The sequence below is a fragment of the Plecotus auritus genome, assembly GCF_963455305.1.
Source record: "Plecotus auritus genome assembly, chromosome: 3".
In the NCBI taxonomy this organism is placed as follows: Eukaryota; Metazoa; Chordata; class Mammalia; order Chiroptera; family Vespertilionidae; genus Plecotus; species Plecotus auritus.
The window spans coordinates 22,912,730-22,930,346 of NC_137772.1; the positions used below are offsets into that span (position 1 = coordinate 22,912,730).

The 17,617-nt window shown below is 39.2% G+C and overlaps 1 protein-coding gene across 9 annotated transcripts in view; it reads left to right on the forward strand.

Annotated features, from left to right (window-relative positions):
- The window catches only part of UNC5D (unc-5 netrin receptor D), a 629,157-nt gene that overhangs the window by 430,031 nt on the left and 181,509 nt on the right, over positions 1 to 17,617 (forward strand). For all 9 annotated transcript variants that reach the window (XM_080659992.1, XM_080659990.1, XM_080659987.1 and 6 more), the window contains one exon: positions 1,154 to 1,318. In XM_080659992.1, coding sequence (XP_080516118.1) covers positions 1,154 to 1,318 — 165 coding nt within the window. The remainder of the gene's footprint in view (positions 1 to 1,153; positions 1,319 to 17,617) is intronic.

The following is a 17,617-nucleotide window of genomic DNA, read 5'->3' on the forward strand; positions in this document are numbered from 1 at the left end:
TATGGCTTTTATAAGTTATTTTGTTCATCTCTTACTGGCTCTAATCCAATTTATACAATGAGAAATAGATGAGACGGAAGATGACTTTCTTTATGGAAAACATATCCTCCCACTGAGAAATAAATTGATCCTGGGTCTCATATGCATTATGAAACATTAACTCCAAGGACACTGGACTAGAGCCTCCTGTCTAAAATTTCAAATCTAGTTCCACTCAAAGCTAAGGTGAGGCTCTCACCAGCAGTGTATTCTTGGAGTTTCATTTTGCATTTATTGAGTGCTTACTATGTGCAAGATACTTTTATACACGTAATCTCTTTTAACTCTGTGTTGTGAGTTTTATTATTCCCCAGTTGACAGAAATAGGCCAAGTGAATTTCTCAGGGTTGTTCAGCCAATAAACTGGCAGTCAAGGACTCAGACTTTCTGTTTCAAGTTCAGTATTTTTTGTTACCCTATTCCTAATTGCTCTTGATTAAAAACTGCAAATTCATAACCCACATAAACATGGTTGGAGTATTCCTAGGAGGTAATAGGACAATTGCCTCAAACAGCTGCCATGATCTCTAGGGTTGATTTTTAGTAAAATTCAGTTTGTTCATTTCTACATACAGCAGCAATTTGTGATCCAAGAAATCTATTTATATAAGTCTTGGTATCTTGGGGTTTGACTGACCTGTTTTAGTTTAATACTATCAATATGTATGGGTTTATTGTTTAGGGGGTTTTAGGGCTTAAAGATAGTTCATTCTGCTCTCTGTTCTAAACTGTCAACACCCAAGGAAGTGGTGACTACCACTGGTTACTGCACATTGTTTATCTGTCCATCCCAGCTGCACTTGAGCGTGAAAGACTGGGGAAGAACGGATAATGACATTGTTAGCCAACCCAAGGGCACTGGTAAGGCGAATGCTCGCCTAAATTCAGTAATTGGTCTCATCCTGAAAGAGCTAGAGAATTACACCACTGCTTTTGCTAGTCTATCTCTTTAGGAAAGAAACCATGGAGAGAAGATAAATGAATATGTTATTTTGTTCTTTGTTGTTGTGGTTATTGCTTTAAAATTCAGCTCTAAGAACCGCAGTCCTGGGGTGAGTCTCCTGACCGCTGCCTGATTCATTCTAATGATGGTTCCTTTGGTTTCTCTTTGAAGTGGACGGGAGCTGGGAAGTGTGGAGCGAATGGTCAGTCTGCAGCCCAGAGTGTGAGCATCTGCGGATCCGGGAGTGCACAGCACCACCCCCAAGGAACGGGGGCAAATTCTGTGAAGGGCTAAGCCAGGAATCTGAAAACTGCACAGATGGTCTCTGCATTCTAGGTAACACCTTCTGTTTAGCATCTTCAGTGTTTGTCCATAATACGGGAAGAAACATCATAATTACTACTTGTGTTAAATATGTTAGCAGAAAGCAAAATCTCCAAGGGTGAAAAGTGTAGAAAAGTAAGCAAAATCTCCAAGAGCAAAAAGAAAATGGGTGAAAAGTGTAGAAAAGTACACAAATACATTTTTAGTAAAGCTGGGGTGACTTGGTATGTTTTATCATTGTAAGTTTTATAAATATGTATACTTACTATTGATTTTAACTAGATAAGGTTTTAGAAGAAATGATGTAAGAAGACATTTTAGACTTTTTAGCTTAGCAGTTCTTTTCTTTTAGTAGCCTGCATTTTAAGTTTGGTGAAATTCTGATCACCATGTCTATATTTCTCCCAAGAATTATATAGCACTATAAAGCACTTAATCATCTTCAGAGACCATGGTTTTGTGGCAAGGGATGTGTTGTGACTGTTATCTTACAAGTGGGGGCTGGGATTTATGATACCTGAGGAGGTGGGTGACTTTGTATCAAATTGGTCTGGCAGAGCAAGAAATGGAATGTGCATTTCAAAACTTCCAAGCCTTTATTCCTGAGATTGCATTCTTCCATCTCCAAGTGACTCTGCCCGTGTATGGGAGGATCAAGTAGTCAGAGAGAGACAGGTTTTCCTCTGGTGCTGTCCCTCACTATCTTTGTGACCCTGGATAAGTTGCTTATGTCTCTGACTGTAAGTACCCCAAATGGTACCCATTTTTGTTTTTGTGAAGACTAAATGACAAAAAAATATACTTGAATATTTCATGGCACAGAGTAGGTGCTCAGTAAATATGAACCCATTCTCCATCTGCCCATTGAGCTAAGGTGTACTGATTTTGCTTAGGTCCTTAAGAAACAAGAGATTCAGGGCATTGAACTAGGAAAATATATGGCAAAAAATAGCATAGCTCAATACTAGTGTGTCACTTTTTATTTGGGAAGATGGCAGGATGAAGAAAATATCTATTCTAAGTTGGATTTATTTTTCTAAATCAATACAACTGGGTACCCTTGAAAGCAAGCATATTCAAACATGCTAACTTATATTTTTTTAAACTAAGTCTATATGTTTAATACATTGGTTAAAATGATTAATATGTTTTTAAATGAGCAACAATGGTGCTTTTTTTTTTTTTTTTTTTTTTTTTTTTTTTTGCTATTACAAGTATTGAGTATCTGCGTATGTCAGATACAATACACGGGACTGTAATAGAATGCAAACTAGCCCCCAGTCTCAGTAATGAAAGGGCCCTGCACTCTAATGAATATATTCCAACCATTTGTCTTCCTCAAAATTCCTTTGCCCTTCTAAAATGTAAGGAAACCTAACACAAACTCAGTAGCAAGAGGTTTAAGGAAATATGTTTCTGACTACTCTTGACTGTTACCAGATTTTTCTGAAATATACCTTGGAAGTATGACTATTTTTTTAAACGTGTAGCCATATTTGAATTGATACAGTTAGAACTGTGACACTCACAGGTCTTCTAAAGAGGCATTGATAATATAACTATTGAGTTATCAACTGAATTTTTAGGTAATCATAGTCGTAACTTTCCTATCAACCACCAGTAAGGTCTGCACTAAAGGATATCAGGCCTAAACTTTACTTGACTAATTCTTAGTCCAGTTACCATTGAAGACAGATAATGGTTAGCCCCTCAGGTAAGAAAGAATTGTTATCAAGTTCAGTGACTAAGAGTTGTTTAGCGCTGAAATGAATTACCAGCACTGAGAGGGTATTGGACAGCCTACATCCCAACTCTAAAATTTGAGATGCGTGTTTGTCAGGGTTCTCCAGAGAGAACCAATTAGATATACAGATAGATAGATAAATGAGATTTATTATAAGGAATAAGCTCACGTGATTATGGAATTTGGCAAGTCCCAGATCTGCTGAGCCAATGTCCCAGTTGACAGACTGGTAGGCAGGAGAATTCTAACTAGAGAAGGATCAAGCTTTAGACAGATTGGGTGAGGCCCTGTGAAGCAATTATAGAGGGCAATCTGCTTTTCTTCATCTGTGGATCTAAATGCTGGTTTCATCTGAAAGGACCCAGGTAATGTTCAGCCGATTATCTGGGCACCTGATGGCCAGTCAAACTGACACATAAAATTAACCATCACAGATGCAAATGTACTTGTGAAGTTCCAAAGTTTAGTTCCTTCCTTTGAGCCAGAAATGGCCATAGTTCAGACAGTCGCTTTTAAGCAATTCCTGTGGGCATGGACCATGTATGGTTTTAGTCACATGTGTGTGGTTTAATGGGTATCTCATTCCCATTACCCATAGTGGAAATAATATAACTAGGAAGGCAATGAGGTTTGAAATATGTTCAGCATTGTAGGTGTGAGTTTAGAATGCTATGTGAGCCTTTTCTTTCTATTCAATTTACTCATGCCTGCATTCCCTTTTCTGCTTAAGCATGTTTTCTCTAGCATCTTTTGTCTATAGTGTGCATATTAGTAACTCTGTCAGATGTGATCAAGAATATCGATGGCTACAATAAGTTAGAAATTAATTAAATATATTTATAGTAGAGGCCTGGTGCACAAATTCAAACACGGGTGGGGTCCCTCAGCCTGGCTGACGATCAGGGGCAATCAGGGCCGTCTCGCCCATTCCAGGTGTAGGGACCACAGGAGGTTGACTGGCAGGAGCACACTGACCACCAGGGGGTAGCTCCTGCATTGGGTGTCTGCCCTCTGGTGGTCAATGCGTGTCATAGCGACCGGTCATTCAACCAGTTGTAACCATCGCTTAGGCTTTTATATATATAGATATCATTGAGAAAGGGGTATGTTTATGAGTCCAACACCAGGATATATTTTGTCCTTTCAGACAGAGTGGCTACCAACATCAACAAAAATGGATAACAAATTACTATCTCTGCAGGAAGCAATGGACAGCATTCTAGTAAAGAGATGTCAATACTCCTCTGCACCTCTTGCTGGCACTCTGTTCCAATGGTCTTGGTGAAACTAGCTGTGCTCTCAGGATAGAGATTCAGTGAATTCTGGGTTTGATTAAAATAGCATTTGCCAACAGCTTTATGGAGCAGTAGTTTTGTGAAGGATCTAGGTCATATTACAATTTGGGAATTTTTTCCATCCTCATCCTATATGTCTTCATCTGTGCCAAACAAAACCCTAAAGCAGTTCCTCAACTTCTCTTAGAAGACCTATAATTCTTTGATTTTATTTAGCTTTCAACAAAGCATCTGGGTTGCCTTTGTGGTCCCTGAGGGTAGCATTTCGCCAAGAGATGGAGCTGCCAGCTCTGAATGATCACTTTAATATTTGGGTGTGATTGTTGCTTGGTCAGTTGTGACTGGAGCACAAAACTTTAGTGTGAAGCTGTCACAGATGGCCACACCTAGGTGCTCTCATCAAGAAATTGCATGTCCCACTCTAGCTGGTTTGGCTCAGTGGACAGAGCGTTGGTCTGTGGACAGGAGGATCCTGGGTTCAATTCCAGTCAAGGGCACATGTCTGGGTTGTAGGCTTGATCCCCAGTGGGAGGCAGGCAGTAGGCAACTGATCGATGATTCTCTCTCAACATTGATGTTTCTATCTCTCTCTCTCTCCCTTCCTCTCTGAAATCAATAAAAATATATTTTAAAAAAATCACATGCCCCAAGACTGGTAATAGTAAGATTAGGCCATCTTTGCCAATAGTAGTTAGTGCAAAGATCCAAATTGAAAGCATAAGCTAATCCTCTGACCCCTTTCTTTCCAGAAAGATAATTATGTGACATATTGTTGAGAAATAAGAACTTGTGTGGTTCCATGTTTTCTAAACTTAAACACCAGAGTTAGGTAGTTTTTGACCATGTCCTTTCTGCTTGCTGAACTTAGCTTCGTCTATGCTCTGAGGAGCACAACCAGAGGTAAATGACATATGCATGCCTCATTGAAAGGAACAGAAGGGTGAAAATGGCAGGGTATTTAGCTTGATCCTAAGAAATAAGAAAAGCCTGCTCCCTCTTCCTTTACTCCAGCAGATATAAAACTAAGGGCTTTGACTTGAGAAGATTAAATAGATCTGCTTCAGAAGGGATTAGTGCCTTGAGATGTAGTAAGATTGAAGCCAGAGAAATGCCACAGGGGCCTGAAAGAGAGAGGAAATCTTCAAGGCTGAGCTACCTGATAGTTAATCCAGCCTTCTGGTCAAAATGTAAGATAGGTCAGTTCAACATGGATAGCTCAGAAACTGAAATATCAGTTAAACTGTGGTTTGTTTTCATTTCTGATGGATACATTGATAAGAAAAGTTTGAATTGACAGTTTGAAAACCACATCAAGGACAAAGACAATAGTCGGTTCAATTAAACTACCCCAAGCTTAGATTTAATAATCTAACAACATTATCTATTGAATGATCTACTTAAATGACCTAAAAGAAGCACCTGAAAAGGTGAGCTTGTAATCACATCAGAATAAAGGTTGTCTTGCTAAGCATTTTATCCTGGGCTATTCTCAATGTCATTGTCATCCTTATAGTAATTACCCAAGTCCCTTCTCTATCTTTCCTAGGACACCATTCTGGAGTTTGTTCAGTGCATCTGAAACAACTTTTACATTTTGCTAATGGTTTATGGAATGCCTATTTTGTATATAGGATTATAATGGATAGGTGTCCTTTTACCTTAACAAAACCCATCATTTCCTTTCTTTAGGCAAAAAGTCCTGAATCCTACTTGACTCATTCTTAAACTTTTTGTTGGATAAGTTCATATTTCAGAACCAGCTGCACTGCACAATTGCTTAATTATAGCGTAAACTTTATATAGCAAAAAAATGAAAATGGCGTAGCAAGATAACATGCTAGCACAATCCATTCTTAAATTGTCATGAAATTTCCAGCTGCTTGCTAATTCTCCCAGATAGTTTTAATATTAAAAACCCATTTTAATTCAATTTACTGTACATAGTAGGTGCTCCTTTTTATAATAGCTGCTTTCTGCATAACAAACAATTGATTAATTCAGAGTTGCCTTCATGCATACTGCATAGCAAATGTGAATACAGTATTGCAAATCCACAAGAGTAAATAAGAGGGTAGGACTGGGAACATATGGTATCATTAGCAGCTTAGCAACAATCTCTCCCCCACACCCCAATAAACACTTTACCATTATGGGATGCAATAAGACGACCAGTGACTAACAAGCTTTAAAGAGACAGAGTAGAATGGCTCATGACTAAAATTTCCATTGTGCTTAATTAAAAAAGAAAATAAAGCAGAGAGAGCCCCATACTCATGTGTCCTAGTAAAAGCATTTTTTAAAAATTCGATAAGGCTAAATGTTTCGTTTTTGTGCTTAAATTCAAATGCCATGAGTAGAACTGAGCATAAAGAGAATGTAGATAAACCATATACAACAAATTATCATAAAATGTCTCCCCTTTGTTATCCACCCACTGTAGACTTTTCTACTTTTATGCTTTCTAATTAAAGATAGCCTTCCGGTCAAGATGGTGGAATAGGTAAATGCAGTGCTGGCCTCCTCCATGATCACATCAAAATCACAACTAAATTATAGACCTATGATCATTGAGAACCACCTGAAGACTAGCTGAACAGAACTCTTTAAGGATGTAAAGAAGAAACCACAAAAGACTGGTAGGAGGAGTGGAGATGCGAAAAGGACAGGTCCCACACTCACAGTATACTCATTAGGAATAAGGAGGGGTATCATAGCTGTGAAGCTTTCCTTGAGGAGCAAGGGATCTAAAACAGTTAAGATACCTTTTTTTATCCAGGAAATTTCCCCATATCACCATTTTTATTTTCTCATAGACCTGTGCTACATGTACATAGTTATGACAGAGTAACCAAGGTAAGAATTTATTTTTCAGCCGAAACCGGTTTGGCTCAGTGGATAGAGCGTCAGCCTGCGGACTGAAGGGTCCCGGGTTCGATTCCGGTCAAGGGCATGTGCCTTGGTTGTGGGCACATCCCCAGTGGGGGGTGTGCAGGAGGCAGCTGATCGATGTTTCTCTCTCATCGATGTTTCTGGCTCTCTATCCCTCTCCCTTCCTCTCTGTAAAATATCAATAAAATATATTTAAAAAAAAAAAAGAATTTATTTTTCAGCCAATAGAAATCAAGGTATTTAGTTTGCCCTCATTTCTCTTCTATCCACTTTTTTCTATTCCTATATTATTTACTTCCCAACATATATCAATATGTACTTTTTTTTATACTCGGCTTACATTATTTTGGTGGAATTGGACAGGAAGTGCTATGTCTTGCTTCAGAAACATGATCTCTGGCAGTTTCTCTCAGGCACATCCTGTTCACTTTATCCACTTTAGAAGAAGAATTGAAATAAAACACCTCCACTGTAAATAGGAAGGACTTTAAAATTAAATTTGGGCATCTGGAGAGCAGAAACAAGATCACATTACTTAAAGTGGAAAAAGACAAAAACAAAGCAAAATGAAACAAAAACCCAAGGAAATTAAAGAGACAAATAAGAACCAATCACCATGATAATGTAAACTGGAGACAGAAAACCTATTAGAAAACTTAAAAACATTTCTTAAGGAAATGAAATTTTAGCCATACAACCAGAAAGTTGGTGGAAATGCAAATCATTATAGCAAAAGTGAAAATATTTTGTAGGTAATATATGCCTAAGAAGCACAGGGAAGGCAGCAGTTCTGAACTAGGCATTGTCTGAAGACAAGAGGTTGAACTTCCATGAGGCTGACCCAGGATGGATCTGCATTGATTTGGCATTCAGAGCAAAGGGTGAATAGCCCTCCACTGCCCTCTATGATTCTCAGTTTATACTGGTTATCCTGTTTGCAAATTAGGGATAGACATGAACCTAGAATTGCAAGAAATAAATGAGCTGGGCCTACAGGATTCAACATTAACCCCATTTAGAAAAGAACAGGTTGAAAACTCAGGAGTTTGGGGGTCAGATTTCATGAGTTTGAATTTTGATTACAACACTATGAGCAAGTTTCTTAAGCCTTAATTTACTAATCTATAAAATAAATGTTATAATAGTGCCTCATAGAAAGGGTGTGTTTTGTTTTTTTAGGAGGAAATAGGCAAATCCATTCAAAGCATTTAGCATCCATAGTAAAAACAATAACTATTGTGTGTGTGTGTGTGTTCTAGTAAAGGGATTCCTGTTTCAGAAAAAGTTAAGTTTTTCATGACCTGCAAAGGTACTGACAGTGTGACACTATATATATTTAGTTAAAAATTTCCTAGTGTATCTATTAAAATAAGTGTATTTGTCATTAAAATCTATTGTATTGTATGTTCACCATTTTATCTTCTTCTATCACCCCTATGAGGTTTTTTTTCTTAATCTCTCCACCTTTTTCACCCAGTCCCCCATCAGTCCTCCCCTCTGACAGCTGCCAGTCTGTTGCTATGAATTTGTTTCTATTTTGTTTGTTAGTTTAATTTGTACATTAAATTTCACATATAAGTGAAATCATATGGTACTTGTCTTTCTATGACTGGCTCATTTCACTTAATATAATACTCTCCAGGTCCAAACATGCTGTTGCAAAAGGTAAGATTTCCTTCTTTTTTATCCACTCATCTACTGATGGGCACTTGGGTTTCTTCAAAAGCTTGGTTATTGTAAATAATGCTGCAATGAAATAAAGATACATATATTATTTGAATCAGTGTTTTGGGTTTCTTCAGATATATTCCCAGAAATTGAATCACACAAAAGGAGGGCATAGTTAAAAGAATAAAATAGCAATAAATATGTATCAACAATAATCATTTTAAATGCAAATGGCTTAAATGCACCAAACAAAAGACATAGGGTAGCTGAATGGATAATAAAATAAGACCCATGTATATGCTGTCCACAAGAGACCCACCTCAAAATGAAAGATATACAGACTAAAAGTAAAGGGAGGATGGAAAAAGATATTTAATGAAAATGGAAATAAATTTAAAAAGCTGGGGCAGCAATACTTACATCTGACAAAATAGACTTCAAGTCAAATGTTAAAAGAGTTAGAGACAAAGAAGGACACTACATAATGATAAAGCCATCAATCCAAAAGGAGGATATAACCCTTGTAAACATTTATGCACCCAACATAGAAGCCCCTAAATATATCAAGCAAATCTTGATGGACATAAAGGGAGAGATTGACAGTAATATAGTCACAGGAGGGGATTTTAACACCCCATTGACATCAGTGAATACATCTTCCAGATAGAAAATCAACAGTGTAACAGCTGCCTTAACTGACACACTAGATCAGATGGATTTAATTGATATCATCAGAGCATTTCACCACAAAGCAGCATAATATACATTCTTTTCAAGTGAACATGGAACATTTTCTAGTATAGACCACATATTAGGACACAAAACAAGATTCAGTAAGTTTAAGGAAAATGAAATTTTATCAAGCTTTTTCTCAGACCATAATGGTATGAAACTAGAAATCAAGAAAAAGACTGAAAAACACATAGGAGCTAAATAACATTCAATGAATGGGTTAACAACGAGATCAAGGAATAATTCAAAAGAGACATCAAGACATATGAAAATGAAAACAAAGATCCCAAATCTATGGACACAGCCAAAGAAGTTCTAAGAGGGAAAGTTATAGCAATACAGGCCTGCACTAAAAAAACAAACAAACAAACAAAAAACCTCAAATAAACAATCTAACCTCACAACTAAAGGAATGAGAGAGAGAGAGAGAGAGAGAGAGAGAGAGGTCCAAAGAAATGGAAAGGAAGAGAATTATAAAGATCAGATGGGTGGGGGGACAAAGTAGTCTAAAAAAATAGAAAAGTTCATTGAAACAAAGAGACAGTATTTTGAAATGATAAACAAAATTGATAAAACTATAGCAAGACTCATCAAGGGGGGGAAAAGGAGGGCCCAAATAAAATCTGAAATGAAAGAGAAGTGACAACTAACACCACAGAATTACAAAGAAATCTCACTTAATGTGGAATCCAATGAACAAAATAAACTGACAAATATTTTATATACTAATAAACTATCAAAATGAGAAATTATTAAAACTATTCTACAATTGCATCAAGTAGAATAAAATTCCTAGGAATAAATTTAACCAAAAATTTAAGATTTGTAATTGGAATATTATAAGATACTAAAGAAAGAAATTGAAAAATTTGAAAATAATGGAAGGCCATAAGTGCTCACGGATAGGAATAATTAACATCTTTAAAATGTCCATACTATCCAAAGAAATCTATAGATAAAATAAAATTCCTATCAAAATATCAGTGGCATTTTTCAGATTTAGAACATATAATCCTAAAATTTACATCACAAAAAACAAACAAATGGGATTTTATCAAACTAAAAAAGTTTTTGCACAGTGATGGAAACCATCAACAAAATGCAAAGAACCTATTCAATGAGAGAAGATATTTAAGGAACTCAGAACTTAACACCCAAAACACAAACAAATTCGATTAAAAACATGAGCAGAGGATATGACTAGACATTTCTCCAAAGAGGACATACAGATGGGCAGTAGACATATAAAAAGATACTCAAAGTCTTTAATAATCAGAGAAATGTAAATTAAAATCACAAGGAGATATAACCTCACATCTGTCAGAACAGCTATCATCAATAAAATAATCAATAACAAATGTTTGCCAGGATGTGGAAAAAGGAATCTTCATGCACTGTTGGTGGTATTATAAATCAGTGTGGCCACTATGGGAAACAGAACTACCATATGACCCAGCAGTTCCACTTCTGGATATATATTTGAAGAAATCCAAAACACTACTTTGAAAAGATATATGCACCCCACTGTTCACTGCAGTATTATTTATAATAGCCAAGGTATGGAAGCAGCCTAAATGATTATTGATAGACCAATAGATAAGATACGGTACATATATATAATGGAATATAACCCATAAAAAAATCTTAACCATGTGTGACAACATGGATGGACCTAGAGGGTTATGCTAGGTGGAATAATTCAGACAGAGAAAGACAAATACCTTATAAATTTGCTTATATGTGGAAGTTGAGAAACAAATATATGAATGAACAAAACAGAAATAAACTCACAGAAATAGAAAACAAATTGATTGTCAATCAGGGGGAGGGGTTTCAGGGGGGTTGGTGTGGAAGGGTAAAGAAATTAAGAAGTGCAAATTGCCAGTAGAAAAACAGTCCCTGGGATATAAAGTACACTATAGGAAAGATAGTCATAACTATGTATTGTGTTAGATGGGTACTAGACTTATCAGGTGAACAGTTAATAAGATTTATAAATGTCTAATCAGTATGTTGTACACCTAAAATTATTATAATGAATAGAATACATCAATTTTAATTGAAAAGTTTTTGTTTTGCTTTAATTGATCTATGCCTGGGAGTCAGGACATTTTTACGTAGGAGGTTTGGAGGGAAAAGGACATCCCAAGGAGAGGCACCAGCATAGGCAGGAGTGGTAATGGATTGCTCAGACTAGGGCATGAACTGTGTGGAGGTGCTGTGGAAACCAAGTCCTAATTGTTGCGGTGGGATCAGCTAATAGGAGACCATAAAGATAGGCAGGGCAGTTGGCTTTGACTTAGGGCAGTGGAATCATGGTAGATCCCTTGTGCTGATGCTAGAGGATTAGCCCAGTGACAGGGAGTGGGCAGAGAAGATTGACAATTCCACAGACTTCAGAAGCACCTCCTAAACCATTTAAAAGTACTAAGACTGTGGAGGGCACATTAAAATAATCAACAAATATGTTTTTTTGTGGGATGAAAAAGGTTTCAAAGAATATGATCAATGAAGGAAATCATAAAAATTATATTTGGAGATGGAAACGGACATGGCTGGTTTAGTGAAGAAGAAAATGGTAATCATTAACTATAATGACATCTGTGATTGTTGCCTGGTGAAGAGTGTCTGTCTGGGCTATCTGTCTGGTGGGTGTTCAATGAGCGGCTCTATGCCTGAATCTCAAAAGAGAACACAGACTCTGGTATCAAGTTGTCAAAACTTGTTAGTTGTCAAAACTCATAGGAACTGATTTCAAATAATCACAGCCCACAGGTTTTAGGAAGCAGCCCCTTCCTTGCCCATTCTATAGGTTGGAGATTGACTGCATCTGTCCACACATGCTGCATCTCCCAGGCCTGCTCTCCTAGATCTGCAGCATGTGGGCTGCACGAAGCTGGCCACGTTTATTCTCTGGGAAATAACAGATAAGGCTGGATGTGGGCATGTGGGAGGGAAGGTAGGGGTGCAGCTATAAATATCTCCTAAGAACAATGGATACCATGGAAATGCTTTAGGAGCATCCCATATAACAAAGAAAGCAAGAAAGGTGGAAAAGAACCAAATCACCATCAAAAATACATAAATTGTTCTGTCTCTTTTTCTCTCCCCCCTCTCATAAATTTGGCACATGCAAAGCAATATTTGCATTATAGTACAGTACTAGGAAACAAAAGCATACTACAGAATGATATATAAAAGATAATTCCATGTTTTTATAGGTAAAAATGATCAATAACTGTCTATTTCATGCAGTTTCCTGATAATATATATGTGTAAGTATACACATGCACATAATCTCATCTATAATAATAAAAGCATAATACGCTAATTAGACCAGATAGCCGGACGACCTTCCGGACAAAGCTGGGGTGCGAGGGCTGAGCCCCTTGAACGAATTTTGTGCATCGGGCCTCTAGTGCATATCCTATCTAATAAAGAGGGAATATGTTAATTGACTGCCACACCCTCAAAGATGGCAGCACCCAGTCCCCTCAGCCCCACCGGGGCGGCAGGCGCGCGGCAAGGTCGGACCTGCCTCTAGAGTCCCACAGTCCCCTCAGCCCCCCCAGCCGTCCAGAGCCAGCCTGAGGCACAGGCAAACCTCAGATGGTGGCTGCCCAGCTGTCCAGGGCCACCTGAGGCTCAGGTAACCAGGGCTGGCTGAGGCTCATGCTGCCAGCAGTGGCAGCAGCAGAGGTGTGATGGGGCGTCGCCTTCCCCTGATCACTGGGTCACCTCCCGGCCCCTGAGGGCTCCTGGACTGTGAGAGGGGGCAGGCCAGGTTAAGGAACCCCCCTCCAGTGCATGAGTTTTCATGCACCGGGCCTCTAGTATAAAATAAAGTGAAAAGGCCTAGACTTGTATAGATAACCTAAAGAACACATGACATAATTTAAGACACTATTAAAATTCTAAAACTAAACAACAACACTCCTGTTTTTTAGCTTATGAGTACACAAATAATAAGACTGAGTTTTACTTATTTATTATCACTGTCCATTTACCCAGAAGGTACCTCTCAGTGTACCTTAGGTCTTTGGCAAATAGTTTTGATTTTCACAAACTGAAGCTCAGCTGCCACTGGCTCAAAATTACATTTCTCTGTCTGCAGAATACAAAAGGGATCTTTCTGGACCCATCAGATACCATAGCTACCCCAAAGCCTCCTAGGGAGGCAGAGATCAAAAGAAGTTCAGTACACAAACCCCCAGATGTGTTGCCAGGAAGTGGTGGTGCCCTCAGTAATTACAAAAACACAAACCCCAATTAATCAGGAGCTCTTGGAGTGGGGCCCAGGCATGGGTATTTTCTTTTAAAAATAAGCTCCTCAGGTGATTCTGATGTGCAGCCAACATTAATAGAACTATGGCCCTAATGGATTAATTTACTAAGGGGTCATTTGAACAGGGCCTTGGAGAGAGGTAAAATCAAAGCAGAGAGGATTTGGTTGACCAAGGCCAAGTGGATGCATGGCCCTCCGCCTTGTGAGAAAATGATTATACAAACAGAATAAAAGGACATCAAGAGTGGGGTGGGCAGGCCTGGCATAAGACAGTGAGGTTGATGGGAAGCCCTCTCTCAAGCTCATGGATTAAAGCAGTGGTTCTCAACCTTTTTAATACCTCGACCCTTTAATACAGTTCCTCATGTTGTGACTCCCAACCATAAAAGTATTTTCGTTGCTACTTCATAACTGTAATTTTGCTACTGTTATGAATCATAATGTAAATATCTATGTTTTCTGATGGTCTTAGGCTCTACAGCAGCGGTTCTCAACCTGTGGGTCACGACTGTTATGAATCGTAATGTAAATATCTGTGTTTTCCAATGATCTTAGGCGACCCTGCTAGCGGTTCTCAACCTGTGGGTCGTAGTGGTTCTCAACCTGTGGGTCGCAACCCACAGGTTGAGAACCGCTGCTGTAGAGCCTAAGACCATCAGAAAACACAGATATTTACATTACGATTCATTAACAGTAGCAAAATTACAGTTATGAAGTAGCAACAAAAATAATTTTATGGTTGGTGGTCACCACAACATGAGAAACTGTATTAAAGGGTCGCGGCATTAAAAAGGTTGAGAACCACTGGATTAGAGACTGCAACCTGTGGGTCGCAACCCACAGGTTGAGAACCACTGCTGTAGAGCCTAAGACCATCGGAAAACACAGATATTTACATTACGATTCATTAACAGTAGCAAAATTATAGTTATGAAGTAGCAACGAAAATAATTTTATGGTTGGGGGTCACCACAACATGAGAAACTGTATTAAAGGGTCACGGCATTAAAAAGGTTGAGAACCACTGGATTAGAGACTGTTCAGACATTCAAGCGGGGGAAATGCTGTATGCTATCAGGTTGATGACATGAGACTGGTATTTCACAAAATACAGCAGGACCCAATTTTGATGCTGACGCTAGAGGACTAAAGCTCTCCTGGGCACCAGAGGCTTCAAGCCTTTTCCACGAGAGTCTGCACACTGACCCACAAGACTCCCTGGCCCTTCACACCACAAATCCCACAGTCCAGCAGAATCTCTTGGAATAAATTTTGCTCTGCTCTAGGAAATCATGTCAAATAGATTTCAAATGGAATGTCATTGCTTGTTATTCTGCTGATTTATGGTGGGTGAAAGCTAGCGAGCCCTCGAGGGTCTTCTGGTCCCTGCCCGTTTTTATCCCTATCAGGAAACTGAAGTTTTGACTCAGTCTCATAAAGCAGCCACAAGGGCCTTCACTCCCTTTCCAGCACCCCAGAAATGCACTAGAACGTGGGGTTGTGAATCATCCCCAAGAATCATGCCGTTGTGTTTTTTTTTCACCCTGAACAAGTGACAAGGATGATCCTATTTACAACATGTTGAAATCATAATATTAGTTATTAGCTACCATTTATTGATGCTTCACCTGTGCCAGCCCTGTGCTGCACACTTCACATTCATCATGTTTAGTCGCCAGCATCAATCTTCAAGGAAATTATCATTCGCATTTTACTTTGGAGAAGGACACTGAGACCACATAGATAGGATACAAACAATTCAATATTTAAAGCCTGTCTGAGCTCTGAGAGTTTGCACTAATCCCACAACACCACACTGCTAATAGTGAGGGCACCAGAGCTGGTTCAGGGGGGAAATGCCCACTCCTGTCCATGTGCCTTGTGGCCTGAGGCCTATCTTGGGACCTTTGCCCTCAGCTTGTCAGCTTCAGTCACTCTTTTTCCTGCAGAGCTATATCCAGTGGAATGCACCACCCTGATTTTTTCATAGCCTGGCTGTATTCAATTTTATTTTTCTGGGGAGTAGTTATATATAGCACCCATTTTTAATGGAGCTTCATTTTGCTACCTGGCATACCCTCCGTTCCTGTGGTTTAGAAGGAAGATAATACAGTTTAGCTCAGCCAGGGTCCTAAACAGATGTTCTGCATGTCTCTCTGTGTAGTCCTAGCAATGCATCACGTTAGATGGCTCAGCCCGGGCCTGCCAGCATCGCTGTGCCCATGCCAAATGCTGTCAGATAGCATGCAATAAGCAAAAACTGAGGTTAGGTTTAGACCCCACAGTGGTTTTATTCTAATTCTTGAGTGCATTAGCATCTGGACTTCGCCAGGCGTCACCTGCTCTGGGGAAAGCTGGTGGCATTAAATTGATGTGATAAGCTGAATGTGAATATTGTCCTGTTTTAAGAAACCTGACTATAAAAATCTGAATATGAGCATATCAACTTGAACAAGTTATTATCTTTTTTGAGGATTGTTCATTGAAAGAAAGATTTGCCAGACATTGCCATTTGCCAGTGAACTTTCCGCATATATTGAAGAAGAAAAAAATGGTGGCCCATTGGCAAGAGTGTGATTTACATGCAACTTTTAACAGCTACTCCCTTAACAAATCAGATGGCAAAACACACAGGAGATGTACTTAAATCACACTGCCAGGGCTTTCTGTCAAAACCAGTATTAAGTGAAGGACTGGGTTAGGGGAAGAATTCCATGAAGAATTCCGAGTAGAGCTGCATCTATCTGCCTGGGAGAGGTTATGGTGCAGTCAGTGAGATGATATTTATGAAGTTCTCAAATGTGTACTGCACTAGGTTTGATTTGGTTAAAACATAATCCAAAATGACAGTGTCTCACCCCGTGTGTGGCTCGCCTTCAGGCAAACGGAGGAAGGGCGCAGCACAAGGTGACCTTGCAAGGTCCCCCCGATCACAGTGTGGTTCTGTGACCGCCTAGCAGCAGCCTCAGTGCTTGGAGTCTGACTGTTTCATCTGAGCCCTTGAAAGGACTAGTAAGAGGGCTGACTCGCCTTGCAAATCTTCTGGAACCTTGGCCTTGGTGTCTGAAGTTTGGGCCTCCCAGGATTCTGTATTGTGGAGGAGCCCTTGGCAGGAATGGGACCAGGCAGGGGAGATGGGGAGTGGAGAGGCTGTGGTATAAAACAGCGTAAGTCCCAGGCACCCAGTCTCCTATTGATTTAGAAAATTATTGCAGGGTTATTCGGTGATGGGAGACAGGGCAGGAGAGGGTGAATGGGAGGCAATGGGGAAAATTAAGAAAGTATCTCATCTGGGCTCTGGCTCCTGTGGCCCCGCTTCAGTAAAAGTCTGAATGTCTTTTCTCTGTACCCACCTCATCTGACTGCTTCACTGTTCAACATTATGGCTGTAAAATGACACCTTTCCATTGAGAGAAACTGTGCATGTTTTAACAATTAATAGAGATATGAAACAAAAAAGTGTGATTTCTTAAAACATGCCCACAATACCGCATGCATACCCAAGGAGAATGCATAAACAACACAGTTTGGAACTTTTTATCCAGGCTATGATAACCGCCGACCAAGGCAGGATCCCTTTAAATATTTATTCACTGGTTCATTTTTCTACTATATATAGTGAAATAGCATCCCTTACCTGAGCCGTCTCCTGGCTGTATATAAAAAGGGGCAGCCTGCAAGCTCACAGCTCTCATCAT